Source organism: Paramormyrops kingsleyae, chromosome 22 (assembly GCF_048594095.1).
Source record: "Paramormyrops kingsleyae isolate MSU_618 chromosome 22, PKINGS_0.4, whole genome shotgun sequence".
NCBI lineage: Eukaryota > Metazoa > Chordata > Actinopteri > Osteoglossiformes > Mormyridae > Paramormyrops > Paramormyrops kingsleyae.
This window is the reverse complement of record NC_132818.1, coordinates 20,193,231-20,221,077: the sequence shown is the minus strand read 5'-3', so window position 1 is coordinate 20,221,077 and position 27,847 is coordinate 20,193,231. Positions and strand designations below refer to the sequence as shown.

The 27,847-nt window shown below is 45.0% G+C and overlaps 1 protein-coding gene across 1 annotated transcript; it reads left to right on the top strand.

Moving 5' to 3' along the window:
* Positions 1-1,723: 1,723 nt before the first annotated feature.
* Positions 1,724-19,540, top strand: LOC111855937 (C1q-related factor-like). Its single transcript, XM_023835455.2, has 2 exons — positions 1,724-2,740; positions 18,847-19,540. Exons 1-2 carry the CDS (start codon positions 2,144-2,146, stop codon positions 19,024-19,026), a joined length of 777 nt encoding a protein of 258 aa, XP_023691223.1. The 5' UTR covers positions 1,724-2,143; the 3' UTR covers positions 19,027-19,540.
* Positions 19,541-27,847: the final 8,307 nt, after the last annotated feature.

Below are 27,847 nucleotides of genomic sequence, written 5' to 3'. Positions count from 1 at the left end.
ATCGTCTTCCATAACTGCTTATCCATTAGAAAGGATAAGAAAGAGCCTGAAGCCTATTCCAGTACAGAGCACAAGGTGTGGGACCTGCTGAGTAAGAGGCCAGTCCACTGCACTGCAACCTAATTGTCTTTTGGCTTTGGGAGGAAATCTGCAGAACATGGGGAGAACATACAGTATCCACAAAATAAATCTGCATGGGATTCAAACCCCCCCCCCCAAACCTTAGATAGCTACAGTGTTACCAAGTACAGCACTATGGTGCTGCTTTACAAACATACACCTAAATCAACTTTCATCTACGGCAGCAGATGCTAAGTGGCTGTAGACTCACCCTTCATTGCATGAATGTAGGTTTCATTCTGTGTGGCTAATGTTTCTGTGAGTAAACACACCTTGGTAAAGCGGATGGAACTTCACTAGTACTCATCTATATGTCTGGCTCATTTTACCAAAGCGTTTGGTACCCCAGTGGGGAGAGAGTGGAGAGAAATTGGCCGATTTTCCAGTTCCTCACCTTTGTTTCGTGTTTGTGATTACTTGATTGACATTTGGCTGAGCATGTGACCTTTATCTCTTCACAGTGGCGACGTGTGAGGAGTTCGAATGCACGGTACACAAGGCCCCCCCCCCCGCTGAGCCGTGCCGTGCACGGTGGGCACAGATACAAAGTGCTGGAGCACGCGGAGGGAAGGGAAAAACGGGAGCAGTCCGACACAGGAACACTCAATCAATCATCTAGTCAAATACCATCAATCTCATGTCCCTCAAGATGAAAAGCCGATTCAGGCCACAGTCCAGAAAACATTCCGTGGCTATGCTTGCCAAACGGCATCCACGCTGTTATTAATTAAAATTTGACATCGCTGTTGAAGGCTTTATTACAGTTTTTTTTAGAGATGTGTTTATTTTTTACTCATTTCTGCCAGACTTTTCTCAGATAAAGGTACCTCATGACAGTTTATAAACAGACTGTTCACACTTAGTTTAAATTAAATCTAAAAAAAAACGCACATAGTTCTAGCAAATCAATTTTCTCTGAAACCCTGGTAAGATACTTTTTTGATCGATGCAGATTTCTTTAAAGTATAATTATGAATGTCTTTGAAAAGATATTTGTCCAAATATTTGTTTGCATTCACAATCTTTTTGGATTTCCGCCACTTTCAGCGTCTGTGTTCCAGCTTTCGTTATACACTGGCTTGTGATCCTGGTAAATCTCATACCTTCGTCATCCGCCGTCCTCAGCCCTTGACTCGATGTCGAGAAGCACGAGGGACACTCTGTGACACAATTCGGAATGACACGTGTCACCTTGTGCCAGATCGATCCGCCTGTCGAGGGCGGAGCCGATTGATTTCACCCGATCTGAAAAGTTAGCCGGTACCGCTGTACAGGTTTGCCAATCTGTTTTTTCACTCTCCCTTATTTTTTGACAAAATTTTCAATTTCTGAATAAACAGAGAAAATAAATGTTCAAATAGTAAAAAAAAAAAAAAAAAAGGGGGGGGGGGGTTGAAGAACACTAATTACACCCTTGGGAGTATCACGGGTTAGAGACTAATGCGATGTGATGGAACTCCTTCACCCCAGCCCGCCTCCAGTCTGACAGGGAAGGCAGCAACCTCTGCACCTCCCTGCATCCCTGCCAGGGCCCCACCGGAGGGGGGGGTTCCTCAGCTGCCTTTCTATAAAAAGGCAGCCTGTGAATCAATCAACACAAACATACTGTGATTCCTCAGATCGGGTCCATCCCTCGCACTCTCTCCCTCTCTCTACGCCCCATCCTCTCTCCTCTGCCATCCTTTCTTTCTTTCTTTCTCTCTCTCTCTCTCTCGCTCTCCTTCCTCGGTTTTCTCTCTGGCTGGCGTGCTCCTCTCCGCCTCCTCCCTCTCCCTTCCCTCCCCGCGCTGGAGTGTGTGCACGAGCGTGTCTCCGCTAGAGAGCAAGTGGTCGCCGGTCCGTCCCTCTCCCCTCTGCGCCGGCCGCCGCTCCTGGGATCCGCGTGTCCCCTCCTTTGCCGGTCGCAGGTCGCCTGAACCCACTCGTCAAAATTTCTGCCCCGGGGAGACCCACGCTGGCAGCTCAGCCACTTCCCCGACTCAGCATCGGGAGGAAGACCCTCGTGGCGGCCGCCGTGGGGGTCATGCTCATCCTGGTGCTGGTCGTCCTCATCCCCGTGCTGGTGAGCTCCGTGGGCACCGACGCTGGGCACTATGAGATGCTGGGCACCTGCCGCATGGTGTGCGACCCCTACCTGAACAAGGGCACAGCCACCACCAGCTCCAACGGCATTGGCACGGAGCCCGAGGCCCTGAGCGACCACAGCAGCTTGCCTTCCACGTTGGTGCAGGGCCCACAAGGGAAGCCGGGCCGTCCCGGCAAACCCGGACCCCCGGGGCCCCCTGGAGAGCCGGGACCGCCGGGGCCCATGGGACCTCCAGGAGATAGGGGCGATCCTGGGAGAACCGGGATACTGGGTCTTGGGGAAAATAGCGCCATAAGCACAGCTACCTACACTACGATCCCACGTGTGGCTTTCTACGCCGGCCTTAAGAACCCACACGAGGGCTACGAGATCCTGAAGTTTGACGACGTGGTGACCAACGTGGGCAACAATTACGACGGCACCTCGGGGAAATTCATCTGCAGCATTCCAGGCACCTACTTCTTTGTGTACCATGTACTAATGAGAGGCGGAGATGGCACCAGCATGTGGGCAGACCTCTGCAAAAACGGCCAGGTGGGTGACAACCCGTCCCGTCCCCAGGTCTGCATGCTAGCTTGCACCCGTCCTGCTCACGGCTGGTGACACACTGTAGGTCGCTTTCAAAAATAAATGTGCAAGTTCTGTGCGACGTAAAAGTTCCCTCTAGCGACGTCTTTGTTATGGAAGTGGGAGGTTGCGCGGTGCATTTTAAAACATCGCACAGCTGCACCAGCAAATGTGTCCTGAATGACTCTTGTGTGCTCAGCTCAAACTCTAATGGACTTACTGAAAATCACTGATATCTGTACCATTGGGGGGGGGGGGGGGGGGCAGTGATATTTCTCCAAGATATAGGACTATTATATTGGTGATAATTTGAAGCTGGAAAGTTTGGCAGAAGTTGGGGTTTTTGTCTGTGCTGCAGAGGCAGGAAATCTAGAGAATGTCTTTTGTTTCTGGCGAACGGGAAAGATTATCAAACAGCATTAGTAACTGAAAGAGTTAGAGGAAATACTTCCTAAGAATTGCTTTATTATGTGATGTGAGAAAAGTTAAAAATGTCGCTGGTGGGAAAGCAATTAAAATTCTTGAAATAAGCCACACGTTGACCTGTTGCTGATAAGAGACACTCGTAGGATATATTTACAAAGAGACACAAAGGAGAATGAGAAAACCACAGCACGCTCTCTGTTTCCCGTAGGCTTTATGGAAGTTTTTTATAAACATATTTATTCATTTGGGGGAGGTGGTGGTGGGGGGGGGGGGGTCTTCCACCAGGAGCTATACTCGTAAAATTGCTTGCGACTTCGCACATGTCTGTCAGCGGGCAAAAACCACCCAGTTACTGGGATATGTAACAAGGCAGCCGCCGATTTTTCTAATGGATGACTGAACGTATGACAGGTGAAATCGTCTTGCTGTGCGACTCTTAAAATATTACAGCGCCATTTAAAAACTGACTCTGGTAGTTAAATCTCTCGCATAAACATAAGCTAATGACAGACTGCCGACGAGATGCTGCATTTGTCGAATGTTAAAGTCTGCATGCTACAAATAAATCAAAGTATTTCAAGTTGATTTTGAACGAAAGTATGCTTGCCTGTTATCGTCTCATTTTGTATCGGTGTTGATTACTGGAATAAATCTTTTATTTACGTATAAACATGTCAATTATAGGAAAATATTAGAGACAATATAGGTAAAGCCCGAGGCTGCGTTTTTCCGGGGTCATCGTGAACTCGGGAGCTGCCGATCAGGAGGAACTACGGACAGAATGTCGGGTATCTCACAGGCACGCTAGGGGGGGGCGGGCGGGCGGGGGGGGAGGGGGGGATATAGACTCGTATTACATGTGAACAACTTTGGCTGAATTTTGGAATTCGAGTCGTTTATTAAAGTAGCCTATTTTCCATTTAAGCGGAAATAACAGTTTTCTGCTATATTTCAGTTGCCGAATTTGCAATTTTAAAATTATTTAATCCGTTTTTATAAAACAATTCGTTTAAAAAATGAAATTCTTAAAAGTGTGATTGAATTTTTTTGAAGCAAGCAATCTGTTGTGTTTCTGAAACAGAAATCCTGATGAATAACAAAATCCCTGATCCCTGTAAATATTTCACGCTAAATATAACTCCAGATTGCACGTCAGTAGTCTTTTTTTATGCCATGGGATGTCTTTGTGCGGCGGTTCTTCTATTTTTTACGCGACTGTTTGAAACATTTTCAGTTCATGCACAGCTCTTGTTGACTGGAGGTCACGTAAAACGTACAGTGCATAAAGAGGGAGGTTTTGCTGAATGAAATAAACAATCCGAGGACTGCGGTAAAACTTCTCATAACTTTTATGGACACGGGTACGTGCCTGGTGTCCTGTGGCAGCAATCCTGTTTCCGAGGATAACACAAGCTATTGGAATATAACGAAGTCATGCAGATTTATGAATCTATATTATATTGCTTTCATCTATCTAAATGTTTTTAGCAGTTCAGCAATACTGAATTGTTAATTTGAAACTGTGGAGTAAATCCTCAGTAGTTCAAACTGTACTTGACGCAAAATTGGTTAATTATATATTATAAAGAGGAAGTGATCACTCAGATATACACCACTAGACTGCATAGTATAAACAGCACTTGTAACAGATGACCAGATATTGGGTAAGAGACAACATTTTGCCTCCGTAATCAAGCAATCTGATGTGTACAGACTGAACCGTATAAACATGCAGTAAAAAAGCATATTTAAACACTGTTTGATATTTCAAGGCTACCTGAATGCAGGTAACAGGTTAAATTTGGCCTCTTCCTGCCTCTTCCTAATTGCCTGCCCAATCCATGCACCACAGAGCAGTTTCACGTATGGTGGCTCCCTTTGTCGTAACATTTAGGGTCGCCGTAAAATTGTCGACAAATCAATATGGACGGATTTGAACACATGTGGCGATAAAATGCCGTCTGCTCTTGCTTCGTTGTGCTGCTTGAGAAGGACATAAAGATACTTCAGTTAAATGTATGCAGGGCGACTCTCGGGGGAGGGGTCTTGTAACCCCCCCCCCCCTCCTTAATTAAGCAGCCACCATTAAAAAAATGCACAGAGTTGGCACTCATGAGCCCCCTAAATCGCAAGGGAAGCAAAAGAAAATCTTGTATAGCTACAAAAAGCCGTGGGGGGGGGGGCTTTCCCATTGTAATTGTTGGCTGTAGCCCCAGAGCATTCTGGAACTTGTGCTATTGTCATCAATGGACCGCGGCAAGGAAGCCGGTGCACATTTCCTGACACACTAGACATTGCTCACGCGGCGAAGTGTGAGGGAGTCTTAGGGGCTGTTTTAGAACTTTTGTGTTGGCTGGCGTCCAAGTCCCCGGCCCTGTGTCCCACTTCGTCATTGACCTACCTTGCCGGTGTTGCTCATTATGGTCTGGAGGCTAAGGCAAAGTTGGGTAAACATAGCTTCGTTGCCTTGACCTAGACCAAGTCCTTAAAGGATCTCCTCTACTGGCGGAGGCCTCTCTCTCCGTGGTGAGGGCCAGTTCTCTGCTCCAGCGCCTGCTAAGTATTCCTACAAATCCCTGTCAGGGCCTGACAGACAGCAGACATGTCCGTCTCCCCTCGCTGAGCTGGATACCACGGGAGACAAAAGCACACAGCAGAGAGCAAAGCGGCTTTCATGCGCCAGGGAATAAGATGAGCTGAGGAGTCTTCTTGGTCGTAATTAAAAACCTTGAACCAGGTCCAGAAGATATTTGTGTTCATTCCTCTGTTCCTTTTTAATAATATTGTTAATAAACTGAAAGCCATTTCAGACTTAATTAAAACGGATGACTTTGACATGTCTCTCTCTAGGGGAGCGAAGGTGAATAATAACGCCGTCACTGTCTTTAATAATCCCTGCTTTCCTGCCACATGTGTCTTCCTTGGCAATTATGGCTCCATGGCTGCCGAAATCCTGGCTTTCCTTTCTCTCCGGGGCTTCCTTCAATGCAGTGTGACTTTCAGCTGATTGGAGGGGTCTGTTTGCGGGTGGCAAATGACTCTGGCTCGTTATGTAACAGCATACTACATGTAGAAGAGGTCCGTCTTCCAGCTGCCTGCCCATGACAAGGTTATGTGGGACCTGGTACTATGGTAGCATCGGCTATATTCTTCGCATGGTCTGCTGGGGGTGCGGGAGCTCAGGAAGGGACAGGAAGAGACTGAACAAACTGGTCTGGAGCACTGGCTCTGTGCTGGGCTGCTCTTTGGACTCCACTGAGGAGGTGGCTGAGAGGAGGATGCTGGGAAATTTACATCCATTATGGTCAGTCCCTCTCACCCCCTGCATGGCACAGTGAGGACATTAGGAAGCTCCTTCAGCAACAGACTACTGCATCCAACATGCAAGAAGGAACGCTTCCGCAGGTCCTTCATTCCATCTGCCATCAGACTGTATAACACCTCAGTCACCTAAAGTTCATAAATTATGTAACTATTCTGTATATCGTGCAATATCCGCTGCATAGGTATACAACTATATTCACATCACTTGGTGCAATCTGTATTATTTTGGGTCTGTGCAATATGTGTAATTGTGTGCACTAATCTAAAATAAAGATCTAGACCAAGATTTAGTTTCAACCAACCAGGTGAGTATAAAGAGTCACAGTCACAGATACTCAGCTGGCTGGTTGAAACAAAATCTTGGTCTGGATTTGTACTTTCTGGATCTGGAACTACCCACTTCTTACATAGAGCCTTTCGTGGGAGGCACAGGGCACAGTGTCAGTCCGTCACAGGACACGTGCACTAAGGATAATTCAAAGATGCGATTTAGGCTTACTGTATGTCTTTGGACCGTGGGGAGCAAATTGGAGACCAAGTTCAGAACAAGTCGGATACAAAGACCAAATCCTGAGGCAAATGGCCAGCAACTGAGCCAACAGGTTGCCCTAAATTGCACGTATAAACAAAAAAACGAAAGGATGTATCATCCTCATGTAGAAAGGTTAGTGTACTTGGTTTTTGTGCCTGTACGCTTCCTGACGTCCCTGTTCACATTCTCACTCCTTAAACCGCATCCTCTCCAGGGTGAACCCCAGCCTTGTACTCTATGCTGCTTGGGACAGCCTCCAGAACCAGGGTGGATGGATTTTAAATCAGAGGGTGTTTGATAAAGGATGTACAGGAGGCCTGCTGTGAATGACAGCGGGATGGAGTGAATGGAAACCCCCACCACTGTGACGAAGGTGTTTCACTCTGGACAAAGGATGCCAGACTTTGCCATGATCCGTGGCGTATCTGTGAGAGATGCCACTGTCTCCAGTAGCTGGAATATTTGGGGGGCATCAGAGGTGGTTAGGAACACAGCGAGTACCCATTTCTTAGTCTGGTTAGTGCTTTCATTAGACATTAGATCATCACGGTATTACTGGGTGAGCTGAGCGTCGATCTACATCACCACCAAGGGAAAGTAGGCCGGGGTGGGGGGGGGGGGTCATCGCCTTGTCAGTGAAACAGCTTGATATGGCAGGACTTGGGTCACGAATTGGCCTTGCTATGTAATCTGGTGCCAAGACGGACCTTTAGCCTTGATCCGGCACGTAATTGGACACCCGACTTGATGAGTCGTTGAGCGGAACACTAGAGGAGGCCTAATTAGACACGGCTAGGCCATTACGGCCCAATTCCCTGTTGTTACGAAATACCAATTGATTGGAAATGTCAGGCTGTGACATTCACCGGGAGCGTCGATGGGTGTGGGTGGGCTTCGGTGCGCACCTTGATAAGGTTTCAATACCTAAATATGCAACGATAAACCTGGCCCCTCCCCCATTCCACCGGCTCCTATCAAGTCAGCCACTAGACCTGTAGTCTGTCAGAAGGGTCACAATATGTCCAGAATATGCGACAGCTGTGTGGAAAGCAGATTGCGGTAGTTGTTGATGTCACAGATCTGTGGGCGGGCATGGAAGCGTCTCCTCGTTACAGTCGCTCATGCGTAGCAGCAAAAGTAAGCCTTGTGTTTTCAGGAGGCCTGACTCAGCCATGACAGGGGGGGCTGACTCATAGGGCTTCTCTGTCCAGAAGCCGCAACTTGAGGTGCTGTTCTTATAACGGACGGCTGAAAGTCTTGACTTTTCGGTAGTTCTTGTGTCATTATCTCCTTAATGGGGAGGCTAATGGAAATCAGTCACTCTGTAGCATTTATTAAGTTTGCGCGTCAATTGTGTTAAAAAAAATGCAGGCCTAATTTTATTCAATCTATTAATAATTTCAGTTTAGAAGGACTTATCTAGAACTCAGATGAATGGTATTCTAAAATTTGTGCGATAGCTCTATGCTAACATTCGTAAGCATCTCAAATTGCGGATGTAAACTTTATGTGTTAGTGGTGTCTCTCTGTCAAATTCCCGGATATTGTGCATAATTATGTGTGGAAAAACCTGATGCGTCATGACGGACCCACTGGGCATGATGGGTGAAGGATAGAACTGGGGCAATTTTACTGGCACCTTTGGGATATTTTGGGCACGCGAACATGGAGAACACAATTTTGCTATATAACGTAAACACTTTCCAGTCTTTCTTCCGCCTCTAAAAGATAAAGCAAATTTATATCGTTAATAAAATTAGTTACAGTGAAGTGGAGGCGGTTACCCTCCCCCACCCCAACCACGCTCCTCCAGCGAAACATGTACCACATAGTTCAAGTCATGTAGTTTTAAAGGACCACAGAGTATAAAAACTTCGCTTTATTCACGTTATATACTTTCCAAACAGACATAACGTTCTTTTATAAGCTATGTGTAATATCCACACAGAGTGAGTGTAAGTCTCTCTGACTGGAATGACGTAGAAGTACACAGGCAATAACTCATCTCTCTCAGCTCGTGTGAACCGAGAATGAGGCACTTTAAAAGGTGAGGGAAAACAAACAGATTCGCTTTTCGTCACTCGAACAGTCACTGACAGTCTCTCAGCGTCGGCGCAGCCATTTGTACTGTATTTGTGGAAACTGCGGGATTCTTCCCCGAAGGATCATTCAGACGGCTTCCCACTATAGTGTGACATTGGTGCTGCTAATGCAAAACCTGCAGCCTGGTCGGGGCGGTGGGGGGGGGGGTTTCAGGGACTGGCTCCCAGGCAGAACTGGACTCAGTAGGCGACCCCATAATGGGAGAGTGGCTTAAGGGCTTCCGATCTCCTTTCTCTGTGAACCCGATTACAGGTGCTTTTAAAGCTTTTCAAGTTGCTCAAAACGTAATAATAATAATAATAATAATAATAGTAGTAATAATAATATTGCTTAATGTGTGATCGCTGCCGTTTACATCATCTCTGTATAATTCTCTTCGTATAATACTTCGTACAGTAATTTTTTTACGTCATCAGTGTAGAAACTTAGTTATGCAACATTTTTATGGTACAAGCTATTATGTTTGCCCATTTTGATCCATTATCATCTATAAATAGTCAGACTCGATACTGTATGATTTATCATTATTATCATTATTATTATTATTATTATTATTATCATCAAATGTCAAGGGAGCGAAAATAGTTAAAAGCAGAAACAGAAGATTTTCCAAAGTAAACAGGAACAAACTATGAGTCCTCTAAACAGCCATAGCCTCTAAACCGTATCATATGTGCAACATGGTCTGAGCTACACTTTAAGTGAACATGACAGGATTGGTCTGCTTTGGAAAACTACTCTTAAACTGTAGCTAAAGTCTTTGTGACAGTTTCCTTTCTTTTGTTATTGGAACAATAGGAAGGAAGCAGAACACCAGGGTACAGGGGAATCCTTCGGGGCTCTTTAATATGCACCCGTCGGTGTCCTGTTCAAACACAATTAGACCTCTGTACACTTCAATTTGGCTGCTGATCTCCAAACCAGTTAAAACCTGAAGGTTAACAACAAATCAGCAGGGCCTGCCAAACAGATGGGCCACGGTGTCTGGGTAATGGGTCCTGTTGCCGCATCTAGTGATTGTTCATTCCCTGCGAGAATGAAACCCGAGGAATGAAGGTGTCACTGACAGAAACCAGGCTGCAGAGGCACTTTGGCGAAATTACAGGTGCGTGACGTTGGGAAGGGGACCCCAGACACAGATGTGAATAAAAAAGGAACACAATTCGTCTGTGCTCACAAGGGATTCAAACCTATCTGTTCTTAATTAATTTGTTGCCTAGCTGCTGCTTTTGCCCTCCCTAACTCAGAGTGACTCCTTTATTAAAACTCATAAACATATATATTCAAAATTTAATACAAAATATTTGCTTTTTCTCAAGGGAACTATTAGCTGCAGGCTTGGGAATGATGTGTGGCTCAGTGGGTTAGAATGCTGTAGTTGGCATCAGAAGGTTGCTGGTTCAAAGCCTAGGGTTGCCAGAGTAACTTCACTGTTGGGCACTTGAGTGAGGCCCCTAACCCCCAATTGCTCCACAGACTGGCTGACCCTCCTAAAAAATGCTTTGGATAAAATTGTCGGCCACATTCAGAAAGAAAGTAAGAAAGAACTAATTTTCCAGGACCAAATACTGTGAAATATTGGGCCATTGTTGGTTCAGTACTATACAGTTCAGCTCAGGGATGTATGGAAATTCTTGTGTGGATACATGGATTCGCCGCATCCTGGCATCGCATGCGCCGGGAACAGTCGACTCGTGTTTAATTTGAAGCAACACCAAACAGATCTGACAGACTCAATCCCCTATCAGCGGCTATGAAAAGCGATTGTAGGCAAACGCTCCCTGGGGGGGGACAGGAAGCCTTTGCCAGGAGGGCATCTTTTGTTGTTTAATGCATTTTTTCATCCCTCATCGCTCCACTGATAGAGGCAAGAGCACGGCGCCTGACTTACTCACCACCTGCGGCAAGCAGAGCCGGGGAGATGGGGCTTACAGGAGCTGATGGGATCCAGGGGCTGTTGAAATCCCATCTCTGTCCCAACACCCCTACCAGCACCCAACCCCCCCTACCAGCACCCAACCCTCCTACCAGCACCCAACCCTCCTACCAGCACCCAACCCCCCCTACCAGCACCCAACCCCCCCTACCAGCACCCAACCCCCACTGGTTTTGGGCATCAGCCACCAGGAGGCCGGACCAGCTGAAGTGTTGCCGTCGCCCGCAGCCACTGTGCTCGGGTGGCACGTGTCAGACACACGGAGGCATCTCAAGGTCCCTCTGCCCTCTCCCGTCCAGGCAGATCCTTTGTCATTCCCAACAAAGGGCAGGCGGGTGTACCAGTCTGTGGCGTCATGTGCTCCAGCTTCCTTTAGCACGAGCATGATTCACACGTTCAGAGAAGGGCTCTGACCAGCTTTGCCCAGCTCGCTGTAGTGGGGTGATTGCTGTTCACTAGGCTAGACTTTTCCACCAGGAATCTAAAGAAAATCACCTAAGGAAAAATTTAAGAGGCCACAGCATAATTTTTTGTTTCACTCATTTCTCTATTTTTTAGGTGCGCGTCTGTACGGTAATTACATTTAAAAATTTTTTTGCAAACTGCAGCCTGGCTCTTCCCTGCTTCTCACTGAAGGGTTTCTTCCTTCCTTTATGGGTCTTCAGTCCTGCTTCTAGCCTGATATGAACTGTCCTAGCAGTGCACTTCACACCTGCACTTAATGCTTCCCATTCCCCAGGTCACTTGTTGTCATCCTAAGACACATGAGAAACTGTTAGATAAGTTGACTTGCTGGTTTTTGGTCGTCCCCAGTGTCTCCTGCTTCACCTTGTTCTTGTGTTTGTATATATATATGTATGTATATATGACATTTTCACTCTGAATTTGTATTAGGCTGTTGAAGGTTGTATTTGGTTGTTGATATACACACACACACACATATATCAACAACCAAATACAACCTTCAACAGCCTAAAACAAATTCAGAATGAAAAACACAAACTCAAAAAATGTCAAATCCTGAGAACCGAACAAGTGACACACACTGGACCTAATTAGTGAAGTATCCACTTATTTAGCTGGAAGCTCGCCTGTAACTTTGAGGCCCCGGCCCAACTCATCCATCTGACCCTAGCAAGGTGATCAGTCCACAACGGTCAGCTGGGTGTCATCACCTGAGAAGTTAATTGAAATGTACTTACTGATCAATGTCCAAGGAGCCAAAACATGCACGGCATGCTGTGCTTTTGCTCCTCGTTAAGGTGTAAGGCGAATTAGCTTATACCAGTGTTTGCATATTATTTTTTTCAATGAGAAAAAAAATCAGCTCCTTTAGGAACAAGTATAGGGGCACTATTGTACTTTGCAGAATTTCTAGATTATTTTGAATAATTAAATTGGCCAGTGTTCTGTACAGTGGCTTAGCATTTTTGGGTATTAATCTGCTTGCACATGCACAAAGTCCCATAATGCCATCATGTGAAATTAAAATAGGCTAAAATTCTGTGCATGGAGGGGTTACTGTTTATATTCCTGGTGCCAGAAGCCCAGGATTTGGGTTCAGATTCATAGGTGCTGTTTGCACATCAATATGAGACCTGATAGATTTAATCAGGAGGGTAAACATGAATTCTTCCAGGTCTCCACGGCAACATAGATTACCAATACAGTCTCTTGTAAAGTTTCTTCTGTATAGTTCCTTCACACTTTTTTCAATCCCTTGCTTATCTCAGCCTGATATTTGGCTTCCTAGTAGTTTGTCATCCTCTATCTAAATCTCGCAGCGTGAAAAATCCACTCTAGTGTTAGTTATTCGATGACATGATACCACTTCTGCGTGATAAACTGAAGCATCTCTGCCACGGTTCCATAGCAAGAGTGCACATTTCCGATCTTACGCCGGACATCGATCACCAAGATTTATTTTCAAGCTTGAAGTAATCAGCCTTATGTAAGACTAATAAATTTCAAAAGGGTCGCAAAAATATATTTTCTTTTGTGCACAGACTTATATTATTAATATTATATTAAAAATGAGAATAGGGTGGACAGCCACAGTTACACAAATATGTTCAAAAGGCATTTTGAAAGACTTTTTAATAATGATTCTTGCATCATATATCCCACATGGTCGTACTTCTGAAATATCCAAGTTCAAGACCTGGAGATGAGACTGTTAAAGAATTAAGTGCAGTTCTTCTACTTTGATGTCGAGGTTTTTTTATTCACATAATATAATATTACTCATTTACTGTATTTTTATGAGGTCCACTTTTCATTATTCATCGCTGTTAAAAATTTGTGTGCGCAAGAGAGTGAGAGATGTCACACCGGAAGCTGTTCATTGCTTTGATCTGAGATACAAATCATCAGTATAGGAGTAAAGAGCTTGATATTGGAGGGGACACAACTTAATCCTTTGAATACAATGGTTTGTTTATTGGGGGAAGAATTAAGCCAAATTAAATATTGGGGAGTTTATTATTGCCTACAGTCTTCTAAAAAACTTCTGTGAGTTCATATCCTTACAGGCACGTATGGCTCTTCAAACACATAACCCACCCTAACCCTAAACCTAACCCATAGCAGTACTGGCACACCAGAGGTTAATTTCAGTCTGTGTGCCTTTGTCGGCATCTTCCGTTTCCCTCATCCATGCTTCCCTCTCCTCTGTCAACCTCGGCCTATGGATCAGCTCCTGCCCCTGAGGTCACATGACCCAAGTACGCCACGATACAGATCAGGGCCAATGATCAGGGACGCCCCTGAGGACACATGACTCAAGTACGCCACGATACAGACCAGGGCCAATGATCAGCTCCTGCCCCTGAGGACACATGACCCAAGTACGGCACAATACAGATCAGGGCCAATGATCAGGGACGCCCCTGAGGTCACATGACCCAAGTACGCCACAATACAGATCAGGGCCAATGATCAGGGACGCCCCTGAGGTCACATGACCCAAGTACGCCACAATATGGATCAGGGCCAATGATCAGGGACGCACCTGCTGCTTTTCTTGTCATTACTCTGTCAGTCCTTCGTCTGCTAAAGAGTCCCCTCTTCCTGGCCTCTTGTGCAGCTGCAGCAAAATAAATAATATAATATAATGAATTAACCCACTAGGAGGTTTGTATAGGTTCTCAAAGTGTTGTGTGTGGGCAGGAGCTTGAAAACCGCATCAACCGTCCGGCTTTCGGGCAAACTATTAGGGAATTACTTGAGGTTTTTCTGTGCTGAGAAGGTGAATAAACACATGGATCTCCAAGGTCAGGTGCTCTGCGTCAGTCCTTAGTCTGCTTTCTCATTGTCAGGCACGCGGGTGGAAGTCCACAGAGTCACTTACAGGATACAAGCACAAGCATAAGGATCACCATGAATGTTTTACAGATGTTTTACATTCATGAAATGAAGTATTGACATGTGCTGTAACATGTGCTGTTACAGCAATATTAACATGTGCTGTAATTTCAACGTAATTTCCTACTATTTAATGCTATCGGCTTCTCTTATGAACACAAACTCAATGTCGTCTACCTTAGCTGTCATTTACTTAACCCGCTTGCCAGCGCTGTGTAGATACTGCTTCCATAATGTCATGCTCACACCAACAAATCCCTTCAGTCTTGGGACCTATGAGGGCTCATCTGCTCGTCTGTGAAACAGAACCAGGAATAAATCATAACAAGGAGCTAATCACCAGGAAATTGTTTATACAAATGTCCCACAAGCTTCTGGACCTCATATGTGTCAATAAGTCAACTGTGCATGTCATGGTTAATTGGGCAATTAATTGCACAGTGTATCCACACCACCTGCCTGGGCAGGCTCTAAAACTCCGAGGGTGGGGTCCACACGTGTGCTCTCCCGGCGCTTCCGCCACTCGCATCTGCTGCCAGGTGGTCAGCAATTAACAGCCACCAAAGCTCTTCCGATTGTACAAAGAGCATCAGTTCTGTTTTCATAATGAAGCGTCAGATACCCAGATTCCCCCTGCAAATACCTGCATCTGAGATTCTCAGCAGTGCCTCCCATCTACATCTACATATACACTCCTGCTAAGTAAATACACACAATGTACTTGATCTACATAATATTCATAATGCCCACTGTCTAGAATGGATCCACAGCATAACATGTGTATTGTATCATACGGCCCTGGCTTTTTCTATTACAAATAGCATTGCACAATATTGTAAGCAATTGTATATACCTACTTTAAAGTACTCTATTTAGTACATATTTTAAACATTTTATATGTTTATACTATTTATACCTTTATATCTGCAGACCAGTTGTTGGAACAAAGACGCCCCCCCCCCCCCACCTTCCACAGGGGATGAATAAAGTCTAAGTGTCTTATCCACCATTTTTGATTTTCTTTGATGTCCAGACACTTGGTAGAACATATCTTCAATACTTCCCCAACACGGCTGTTCCCTGCCTTCTGCTCTACGCTTCCTGAATTAGGCTCTCGCCTCCTGCAAAACCCCGAACTGGATAAGCAGTCGCTGTAGATGGTTGGATGCATCTTTTAGCAGATTAACATCCTGTAATTATTTTGTATTTGTATACTTTATTTTTCACCTACATTTTATATGTATTTTACATGTAAGCTATAAGGGGTTGGCCAATATTTATGTAGCATTGATTGGTGTTCGTTTGAGGGAAACTACATACATGAAAAGGTGGCGAATGGAAAAAAGGCTTTGGGAAAAAGTGATTTGTGTAATTGTTTTAGACAGTAAAAAAGAGATTTATTCACAGTTCCAGAAAGGCAGGTGTGATTTCGGTCTCGGCTGCACCAGTGTTCACTCCTCCCACTTTAGTGAAGGTCCCTGTAGCCTCAAGTGCTTCCCACCCTAATTCCGTCTAAGGTTTGCTTTCAATATTGCATACCAGTGTCGAGCCACTCAAAGGATTCAGTTTTAATATGTTGTATCTTGAGCGGCGGGGGGTGGGGGCAGGAGGCACGTGCACGCTGCTGGTTTCTCGCCAGTATTTCGAGGCGGTAGCTCAGTCTGCCTCCCCCACCCCTACACCCAACCCACCCTCCACGGCTCGCTAGAGAGGCAGCCCAGACGCAACTCTTAATTAGGCAGCTTAGGAAGGCGCTGATGAGTGCAGAGACGCCGGCCGTAGCTGCTTGAGGCTGTTTGACTGAGGGAGGGGGGAGGGCAGAGAGTCGCGAAGGGGCGAGAGACGCAGGAAAAAATAATATCAAATTAGTCATTCCTGTGCGTGGGCCCCAGTAGTGAAGCTCAGCTGTACCAAGTGAAGCATAACTTTAGTGCTTCGAGAATTCTGAGTGGGGAAATAGGTGGACTGTATGTAAATGTTTTTTTTTTGTTTGTTTTTTTGATGGACGTGCAGGGAAGGTTTGTTTGAACTTCCACATTCTAAAAGTTTGTTTTGGTTTTTTTTTGGTGTAATTTAAAATACATGTCTGAGCTCAGCAGTAGTGCAAGATTTCTCCAATTTTTTCCACACGAGTGCTGAAAATAAAATCCAAAAGCCTACATATTTAACACACAGCAGTGATCTGGCAGCTTAACAGGTTGACGAAATTGTCACATTTTCACACCTCAGATCAAATACATGGAGTAATCCAGCATATGCCTGATCCCAGAACTGTCGTATTACACTAAAGATCACCACCGCGTACTAGAAAGGACACCAAACCATTGTAGCTGTTATAATAATGAGGGTGTTGAGAAGGTAATTGATTATTTTTAATGCAGTGATGCGAATCTGATCAGGAATCTCACTGTTTAACGATTTATGCTGTTAGGTTGGCCATACAGCAAAGACTTGTTGCAGGTTGACAAACACAGGAAGTTACTTCACATCGCAGGTCTTGGCATGAACAAGACTTCATTGTCTTATTAACTTGACCACTGGGGGCTAAAGCAACTACCAAATTCTCTAGTGACACATGATGCACTTTGTTTTATCATTAGCAAGATATCTTTGCATATGGTGTCGATTTTGAAGGTCATGAACGGTATGGAGAAGCCAGTATACAGTAGGTGGAGCAGGATAGGAGCTGTATCATAGCTAATAACTGCATGCTCATGGACTACGGAAATGCTCTCATGCAGGTTGAAAATACACTATAGCAATGTTTACTAATCCAGTCCTTGGGGACCCACAGATGGTCCCACCCAGCTCCCTGCCAGACAGTACACATTTTTGCTCCCTCCCAGCTCCCTGCCAGACAGTACACATTTTTGCTCCCTCCCAGCTCCCTGCCAGACAGTCCACATTTTTGCTCCCTCCCAGCTCCCTGCTAGACAGTCCACATTTTTGCTCCCTCCCAGCTCCCTGCCAGACAGTCCACATTTTTACTCCCTCCCAGCTCCCTGCTAGACAGTCCACATTTTTGCTCCCTCCCAGCTCCCTGCCAGACAGTCCACATTTTTGCTCCCACCCAGCTCCCTGCCAGACAGTCCACATTTTTGCTCCCACCCAGCTCCCTGCTAGACAGTCCACATTTTTGCTCCCTCCCAGCTCCCTACTAGGAACCAGATTGGGAAACACTGCACTGTAGTATACAGCACAACGCGTCATAGCACACTGACCTCTTGGGAGGTTGAAGTAGATCAGGATTGAAAAAAATAATTTTAATTTTAGGCAGTTCCTAGTAAACCATAAGCCAGGCGGCAGTGTGAGTGATATCTAATATTTCACTCATTTATAAATAAATATTGACCATTGACATAAATGTTGCCAATTTTTATTTAAGTAGCCTTAGAATAAAGATGTTTAAAGCTAAATGATTTTGTTTTATCCAGTGTAGAAACGGATGGTTTTGCTGGTCAGCCATGGATTCTCATGTTCGACGATGGAGTGCTGCTTTACTGCTTGCTCCAAAAAATTATGCATGTGTTAGATTTCAGTTCTATGATGAAAAATGTACATTTGTAAGTGTTTACCTAACACCTTTGCAAAACACCTTACCGATAAAACCATTTGTGTAACTGTACACCATCACTGCATTCTTCTCTGGTGCTACAGCATGGAATCTTCTAGAATCCATGGGATAGAGGTCTCTGTCTTTAACCTATATGTTCCCTAGTGCCAGCTGTGATTTTTTTCAGTAAAATTTGATGAAAAGTATAAGACAGTAAAGATTTACCAATTTATTTTTGATATTATCGATCCAGTATCTTCATCACATGATCCCATCTGCTGGGTGAAACTATGTTTCTCCCTGCAGTTTTTTGCATGTAGGGTCTTGGATGGTGGCAGCAGACTAGGACAGAAGCTTTGCTTGATCAGGGCTTCAATCTAACAGTTTGGCCACCTCTCCGGCACAAAGGCTGTGTCTGTTTTCGCAGAGAAAGAGGGCCTCTCTTCTTGTGGTAGGAAATCCGCTGAAAAATCCGCCAAAAAACTAAAGGGATTGGCGTCCAAGAGCTTTTTAAATCGGGGATCTTTGTAGAGGGAGAACAAGGATGAATTTTTCTGTTTGATTGGCCAATATTGGCAGAGCTGGAAAGTTCAGGCCTAGGAAATACAAATCCAGACCAAGGTTTTGTTTCAACCAAGCAGTTGAGTACTCTCTGACTGTGACTCTTTATACTCAACTGATTGGCTGAAATAAAACCTTGGTCTGGATTTGTACTTTCCAGACCTGAACGTTCCACCCTGAATACTGGATCAAAGCAAATAGTGGCAGCAATTAAATGCCAAAGCAGATACCGAACTTTCTCATTCTCCTCCTCCTCCCCGACCCTCCTGCCCCAGGTACGGGCCAGCGCCATTGCACAGGACGCCGACCAGAACTACGACTATGCCAGCAACAGCGTCATCCTGCACCTGGACGCGGGGGACGAGGTCTACATCAAGCTGGACGGGGGCAAGGCCCACGGAGGCAACAACAACAAGTACAGCACCTTCTCCGGTTTCATCCTCTACGCCGACTGAGCCGCCGCTCCTCTCCACCTTCCTCTGCCTCTGAATCCAATGAGAAAAAAGATGAAACAAGTTGGACTCCCCATGTTGAGGGTGATGGTGGGGGGGCGGGGGTGGGGGGGGACCCAGAGCGGCGGCGTCAGAAAGACTTTGCACCCAGAGGCTTTATTCTCTGTAAGGAACAAACCCGGCTCTGTTGTCTTCTCACTGACACGAAGGACCTCCGTGTTTAATTCTCCTTTTGAATGACTTTACAGCATTCTCTCCCTCCCTTTCTGTCTCCCCCCGCCCCTCATTCTCAACGTTGTATACTCCTCCTTAAGCACTTTGGTATTTCTCTTTTGTCAAATGTAAAATAAGTCTGTGCACAAAAGAAAAAAAACACCATTGCAAGTATTGCTGTATGTAACTTCCTTGGTCCCATGTGAGTTAAAAAAAAAATTATATTTATGTGGGCACTGGCATGCTCGGGGGTAGGGGGGATATACGGGATAACAGCTCATTATTAATAAATACGAAACCGTCATTTTGTGCGAAGCAGGTGTTTTTTTATTCGTATTGGGCACAGTGCCACCTGGTGGTTGCATGTTGTCAATGATGTTTACCTTCAGTGTGATGTCAGCGAGCAGATAGTAGCAGACTTGTGCCTGAATGTTGTTATCAGTGTTGGAAAGACTTGCCTGGAGAAACGTAGTGTCATCCACCTTACTTGGATAGCAGCATAATTAAAACCAAGAATACTGAGAAGGGTCCAGCTGCAGACGCCTGTAGAGTGGAGCTCCAACGGAAATACGTCACCTCCACAGGAAACACGTGGCCTCAACTCTGTGTCACAGTGAATAAACCCTAACCTTAACCCTAACCCTAACCGGAGCTCCACTTTACATCCTTAAAGATCACATGTTTCCTGTGGAGGTGACGTATTTCCGGTGGAGCTCCACTCTACTGGCGTCTGCAGCTAGACCCTCTTGAGAATACTTGTCAATTCGTTCTGAACCTCCCGTTCTGTCGCTTTCCTTTTGACCTGTGAACTCCCAAACAACATAGAAACAACAGATATTTTAGAGTTCCAGATTTCACATAGTGCCCCTTGAAATGGCCATTCTTGCAAATCTGTGCCAGATAAACTGGTGTTTGGTGACCAGCACTCATGTCCGATGGTTCCCCTGAAGCTCAGAAAATGTGATAATATTTCTTGAACGATGTAAAATAATGTCTCCTGTGTACCACTTTTGCCTAGAGGTCAAAGTTCACATCTTTTCTGCCATGGTGAAAGGACAGTTTGAACTGTTTTACCAGAATGGCCAAATCCACATGAAATCGAGGTCTTCTGCATCTGGATGACCATTCTGGAGACGCGGCTGTGTGTCTGTAAGTGCGTCATACTAAGTGTGTCAGAGAGTTTCGCGTCTGCATGTGCCATTTGCGGATCTCCCCATTTCCCCCCCTCCCTGCTACACCAAGCCCCTTTTCAGATATCCTGCCCATGAGATTGCTGTAAGCGGAAGGAGGAGAGGGCCCCCATTCCAGGGCAATAAGAGACGTAGCTCGGATTTGAAATGTGTTACGTTTGTCTTTCTCAGTCTATCTTTCAAAAATGTTGAATAAATAATAAAGTAATAAATGGAATTTTTGCACCTCTGGTTATCAAACTAATTACTTGGCATGTGTTTACAGTCATAATGGAGTGAATAGATCATAACAATATCACGTTTGTTTGCTGCTCTGTAGGACGAGATCTACTGGAATCTGTCACTCTCACTATTTATAAAAATTACGGCAAAAAAGCACATGCTCATCGTGTTTGAGACTGCAAGCCAGGTGTGATTTTCTCCATTTTTCATTGCCATCTACTTCAAATTAACCAAATGAATAAGTTCTATGCTTTTGCCATGTATATCTATGTCTTTTTATAATTTGGGAGATTAACCATGAAGATAAACAGCAACAATGTATGACAGTACAAGGATCGGTGGGAATTATAATGTCTCATCAAATGACCGACAGCTTGAAGACGAAATCCACGGTCTTTCCCGACTCTGAGCGGCAGGATCGCTGTCCGGCCGGACGTGAGCCTTGTTTTCAGCGAGCCGGGTGATACCCCGTCTGGCTTCGTGGTGCATCGAAAGGGATTAGACAAACACAGCAGTAATGAGATAGATAGGGGACAAAATTGGAACCGCATCTTTGATAGGATAAACCTTTGAAGACGAAAGGCAAGAAATGGCATCGTAAACACAACTTGTCTCCTCTATCTATCGTTCGCTGCGCCATGGAGATTTGCTAAATGCAGAAAAGATTAGATGAGTCATTGGCATTTAAATAATTTGGGGAAGCGATGCAAACCAATCAAATGTTTTTTTTTGGCCCAGATGATGATTCTGACTGGAAGCAAAATAGATTCCATAGCACTACTGGCCCGTCGTCTGTATATCGGACTGTAATGTGATTTTTTTGCACCCCACTTTTATAGATAATTTACAAGTCTCTCAGTTGCTATTTTGATCTTGACAGACTCTGGCCAAGAATAAGTAAAAATCTATAATAAAATCTTTTGGGTACAAAGCAGCATGACTGTAACACAAATAAAGACAGCCAATGGCTGAAGACGGCCGCAAATAGCCGCGAATCCTGGTAGGAGTGAGCAGAGCAGGACGGCCGCCAGAAGTGATGGCTGGTAGTTTTATAATTAAGGTGTCAGTGAGAAAGTGTGATTTCAGCAGCCGGCTGCGGATGGATGCCGGTGAAGAAGGTGCTGGAGTCATGACTGTCACCTGATGTGACCAGACACCTCGAAGAAAGTCCTGCGGCTCTTCTGACGTTTAATGTGCTCCATGTTTGTGTTCTCATGCCACATATGATGTATGTTTGGGCAACGCTGGTTATTCTAAGGTGTGATTAAGTATATAAAAAAAAACTGAAAATATCCCTTCATGGAGGGATAAATGGAAAAAAAGGATTGAAATTATCCATCCATCCATCCATCCATCGTCCATGAAGTCTTGTACTGGGTTGCACTGGGCCCAGAGCCTAACTCAGGAATCAAGAACACAATGCTGGGGTACCCTGGACTGTTGTTAGTCCGTTGTAGGATACAGACAGTAATAGACATTTCAGTTCCAGAAGCTCCAACTACAGACCAAGATTTTGTTTCTACCAACCAGTTGAGCTGTAGTTTCTGGACTTGAAATGCACTGGATACAGTTTTAAAATATGTGTTATATAGAATAATAACATAAATGATATATCTCTCAGAGCCTCATAAAGTCAAACGCACCATCACAGCTGGTCATGCAGCCAGAGCTGAATAGTAGCAACTTCACGGTCTCCCTGTTTGTGATATAAACTGATAGAGCGGCTGAACGTAAATTTGAACTTGACTGACGTTCACCAAAACTAACTTGTGAATTAAGACCAGGCTTCAAGTGGATAAAGCTGATTTATTAAGTGCACCATACCACAACAGCAGCAATGCAACAGAATGCCGTCGAAGTTCAAGACGAGCAGAATGGACTGTGCTGACAGGCCGCCGTTCCACCCCCCATCCTTAGCAGTCATGTGATTGAGTCTCTTTCCCGAGAGACTGAAGTCATGTCTGCAAAGAGCTATGTCATTCACAGTCTTCATATTTTAAACAATTTTCTCCAGGATAATAAAAGTGTCTCCTGTCATCAGATAGACTAATAAAGCCAAGAGAAAAAATGAAAAGAATGATCCCTCCGTGGAAATTTCAAATTCCGCTGGTTTAGAAGCCTGGCAATATGGAAAAACTTCTGCATTATATAAATAAAGGACTCAGCAAACAAAAGTTATAGTGCAGAGTTTATTACACAACAGATTTTTTTTAGCCCACACTGGGCAGCATGTTACACTAGCAGGTGAATATTAAACTGTGAGATCCACATTATGGGGTGGTAGATCTCAAGGAAAATATGTGAATATAAAAAATAAAGCATAGTTGTCATCTGAGACTTTTTCTTTTGAGCTGACTTACCATGCCAATGCCTGGTGCTTTGTCTGTTTTCATTCCTCTGATATTCATTCCATGTCATCATGAAGATTGAGCAGAACAGAACTCTTCAATGCACACTTGGTCTCAGGTCTGCGTGGCCCTCAGTCAGAGGACGCAGAACAGGGTCTCCTTTCCAATCAGTGTTGGGCGTAAGGGGCAAAAAGCAGATGGGTGTTATAATTACAGTGAAAAACGTGTGAATCAGTTGGGATCGTGCATGTTGATTCCTTTGATCTTAAAGAGGCTAGTTTGTTTATTCTGCTTTTTTACCCAACAAAAGAGGACATCAGAAACCAGGGATGGACTGGCAACAAAACCAGGCCAGGAATTTGCCATCCAGTTGGGGAGGAGGGGGGGTTCCCCTTGGTAAATTTTCCCAACTGCGATCAACCATTAATCACCTCTTGTGATGGACCATCGACCTGGAAACACACCGAGATGGACTGACGGATAGGGAGCCCCTGGTATACAGGTTATAAAATGCCAGGCTTGCAGAAGAAAGACTGGCCCTCTCGAGACTTTCCCGATTGCTGAACTTCCTGACGGCCAGTCCATGCCTGCTGGAAACACCAGTGACAGAGCAACGTGAATGAAGACAAAATCCAAAGCTGGAAATTCAGCTATACATTTTTTTAGTGATTGTGTGGTGGGGGTTGGGGCATATTTATAGAGATAAAAGATCTTTGATGGTCATGAGGCATTCATATGTCCTGTAAATTGCCTGTAGAAGTTCGCCAGGAAACAGTAGGGACTGTGCAGCCCCTATTGCATCCATGGGTCCTTCTCCACAGGTCAGGAGTGCAACCGCGCCTCTGGTTGCACTCCTGACAGAAGGACAAGGACTTTATGGAGAACCAACATCATAAGTAAGAATTCTTTTTTTCAACATACAGGAAAATGACTCAATAATTTTAGATGCTATCCAAAGCTTTCATCCAAAAGCACACAAGACTCACGTAGGTTACAATTTTATACTTTTATATGCCAGTATATAGGCTGAAGAAAGTCCATCACCCAAGGGTACAGCTGCAATTTTCCTTCTGAGATTTGACAGATTTTGGTCCCCATTCTGTCATGTCCCCTTTTACTACAACACGCACAACAAACAAACTCCACACATGTTGAACGGGAGAAGGATCTGAACCCCCCAAACTCGAGGTATTCAGGGTCCTGCCTTCAGAATGCAAGCGTTTCTCAGCCATAGTTATTTAATAGTTTGAGCCAATTAATGGGCGGCTGCAACATGGATGCATCAGAACTGTGTTGTTTGATCCTTAATTCAATATGTGTCTTGATTCTTTTGAAAAGGAATATGCAAATTACTGCTTTCGATATCTGCATTCAAACCTGCATCTTGGGTGTTCATATCATTTTCTTCACATCAAAAAGATAAAATTCCATGCATTTCTGACAAGAAGCTTGACTGGCATAATATCCCAATTCAAGGCTCTTAGAAAATTTTCAATTACATGACTGACATCTGCTTGGCAGTGTTGTCTGCTGGGTGAATTAAATGTATAATTTGCCGATTCTTGTCTGTTTAGCTAGACAGCTAATTGACTAGTTAAATAGACGTAAAATATGCGCATTGATTCATAGTCATTCAGTAGCTATTGAGGTAACAGCAAATTAGCCTTGTCTGACTAGATTTCTAGCACAAAATGTTCCTGAACAACAATGTGAATTGGTTAGATAAAGCAAATTTTATTTTGGGTATAGAAGTAGACGAGATAATTAAATGCCATCGTGCTACAACACGGATCACAAAAGAAATGTCTGCCGTCAACCGATGTTTACATACCGTGACCTTAACAGATCCTCCTCCTTCATGCTGGTGGGCCACAGACAGAAGAACAGTTAAACCAGAACAATTAACAGAGTCTGAGGAACATCACTGCACTTTGTGGTTACCATAACACCCATAGATGCTCTTGATTCTTGGAGAGAAACTTAATTTGAAGCTAAAACACCTGAGGCCGCGATATTCCCTAACGGTGTGCTGACTTTTATAGCTAAAATAATGTATGAAATCATCTTTACAGAGTCATTATAAATCTCATATACACACCCAGATCTGTCACATTGTTGGAGCATTCCGGAACAGCTGGTTATCTGTGCAGTACAAATACTCTGAAAGGATCGGGGTTAATTCCCAGAACACGTTAGTCCCAGCAGCGAAGAAGCTCCAATTATTTCTCATCAGCCCATGCCGGCTGAGCCCCCCTGTGACTTAACCCTGCCCCCTCCCGCGTGTTCCCCCTAAGAGGAACCATCACTGGAGACACTGCCGTCCCACTCAGGACCAGCCTTCTCCGGTAGAACGAATCGTGTTTGGAGATGTGTAGGGCAAGCCAAGGAGAGCGGCTGAAGTGAATCCTGTCGGGACAGGCTCAGTAGCTGCCAGAAAGAGGGCCGATCCTCCTCCACGGCAGCGTAAAACCTCCTTAAGACGAACGCAGGCAAACACGCAGACGTACGCGAAGTTCGCTGAGCGTGTGAAGCGGTAGCTCACCCGTCATTAGAGTTTATCGTAGCTTGTTTGGGCGGCCAGGCTAAAGTAGAACATCATATAGTTGCGCCCGTTCATGCCAGGATCCACGGCTCAGGAGGGTTCATTATGCGAAAGGCTTCGTGAATGTTGGAGCAGAATTCGTCTAGGTGCAGGGTACACGCTGAAGGCGGAAAAACAAAAAATCAGAGCCGGCCATCTGCTGATGCGGGAACACGGTGCGGACTTTTCAATTACTGCCGCCGACTTTAATGGCGCAGGGGTTCATTAATATGTCCCGGCTCTTAATTCCGGTCTTGCTCAATTAAACATGAGTCTTAAACCTGGCACGGAGTGCTGCCCCGGAGCGCGTCGGCCGGGGGGAGAGGCGCCGCTCGGAGGTCTCGGTGCGAGAGAAGCAGCCGACTTCAGCGAAAGGTCAGGCGTGTAGAGGGGCATTGGCACATTGTTAGAAATGTCAAAGTGTCGCAGTTGCCAGGACGGCGGGCGGAACTTGGCTGCGATCTGCCGTCAGCGAAAAGGCCAAATTAGCTTTAGCTCGTAATTGAGCTTCCCGTACATGCAGAACAAACCATTGTATTGTCTCCCATACACTGGAACATAGAGTTTATGGTACCACCATAGATGACCAGCTGTAAGGCTAAAAGGGACCCCTCAACATTTCATTGTGTCCATCATATTTATAACAATTTTAGCTTAATAAGGCTGGTTCTAAATTTGTGCACAAGTTGCATTCTGGAAATGCATGCATTTTAATCGATTCAAAAAATGGCACAACTATGTGAATACTGTTACTTTGACTCTACGCCACGCAATATAAAGAAAAATAGGTCCCACTTTACAATAAGGCTCCCGTTTGCCACTTATGAATGGTAGCAACTCATCGATAAAAAGAAAACTGTTATAACTTATTTAGAATTCTGTATTATTTACAATGTGTTACACCCTAATTAATAACCTGATTATAAACCATTCATGTATAGTGGTAGCGAAAAATATACCTGAGGATAAATGGTGTTATTTTAAAATTGCATATTTTGCAACAAAATGAGAACCCGTTGTACTTTACGAATGATAATTTATAAATAATAACCAGAGGCGTAAGGACAGGACAGGCAAGACAGGCAATTGACTGGGGCCCCCGAGCTGGGAGTGGCCCCTGAGCTGGGAGTGGCCCCTGAGCTGGGCGTGGCCCCGAGCTGGGAGTGGCCCCCGAGCTGGGCGTGGCCCCTGAGCTGGGCGTGGCCCCCGAGCTGGGAGTGGCCCCTGAGCTGGGCCGATTACATAGCACATTGCAATGACAAATCTGCTTTATTTGTATATTCTGTTTTTCACAGTGAAGTGAAAATAAAGGAAATGCGTTTATTAAATTCTCTTTGTCGATATTATTAATTTAGACTCCACGCTACAATAAAGGTAATAATTTTTACCATGTCGGGCGGGGGGCGCTGAAGGGCCCCATGGAGTGTTTTGCCCGAGGCCCTCAGTGCCCCTAGAATCACCATTGATAATAACTCCATAAGAATGGAAGTTTAATGAGTAGCACCCCCCCAAATTCGTTCCCACCTCAGTAGTGGCTGACAAGTGCTTCCACATTCAAGAAACGTTTTCATTGAAATCCAAGCCACATCACATGGCGCCTTTTACGCGTCTCACCGTACAGATTTGTTTGTGCAGTCCGAGGTGAACTAAGGCGATCATTGTGGAGAGATATAGCACAGTGGGCTCAGCAATACTCCCACTCCGGCACAGAAGTCGTCCTTGGGGCCTTTGACAGATGGGTCACCTTGAAGGCATCAGTCTTTATTTCGGGCCGCTTGTCCGTGAATCTTTTCTGCCACAGACAGTGGTTCTTCTGCTGGCTGGCTGGTTCTGTCTAAGGACGGGAGGAAAATAAGAACTCAAGGCTGCCGGGCAAATTCAACAGTCCGGATGTCTCGTGGACTATTGCGGCCCTTTTGATAAGCAGTCTGGTCTCTGAAAGGAAGCTGGACACAATAGCCATGGTAATGGCTTGATAACATTTCAAAAGGCAGACTAGCCTAATGCTAACCACCTTAGCACCTCCAAGATTCGTGCAGACTGCAGTGTGAAAGATTTCTGAGTGGCCAGAAATCTTTGCCTAGGCGTACAGATCTGTCTACTGGGTCGACCACTGACCTCACATTGAACAACATACTGCATCTTGGAAAATCCCAGCTTTAATGCATACATACTGTATATTGCAGGCTGAAAGTGTAAACAACATCTCACCCTATACCTCCAGCTGCTGAATCACAGCTACTTTCCTGTCCATTTGTTTGCCAGCAATT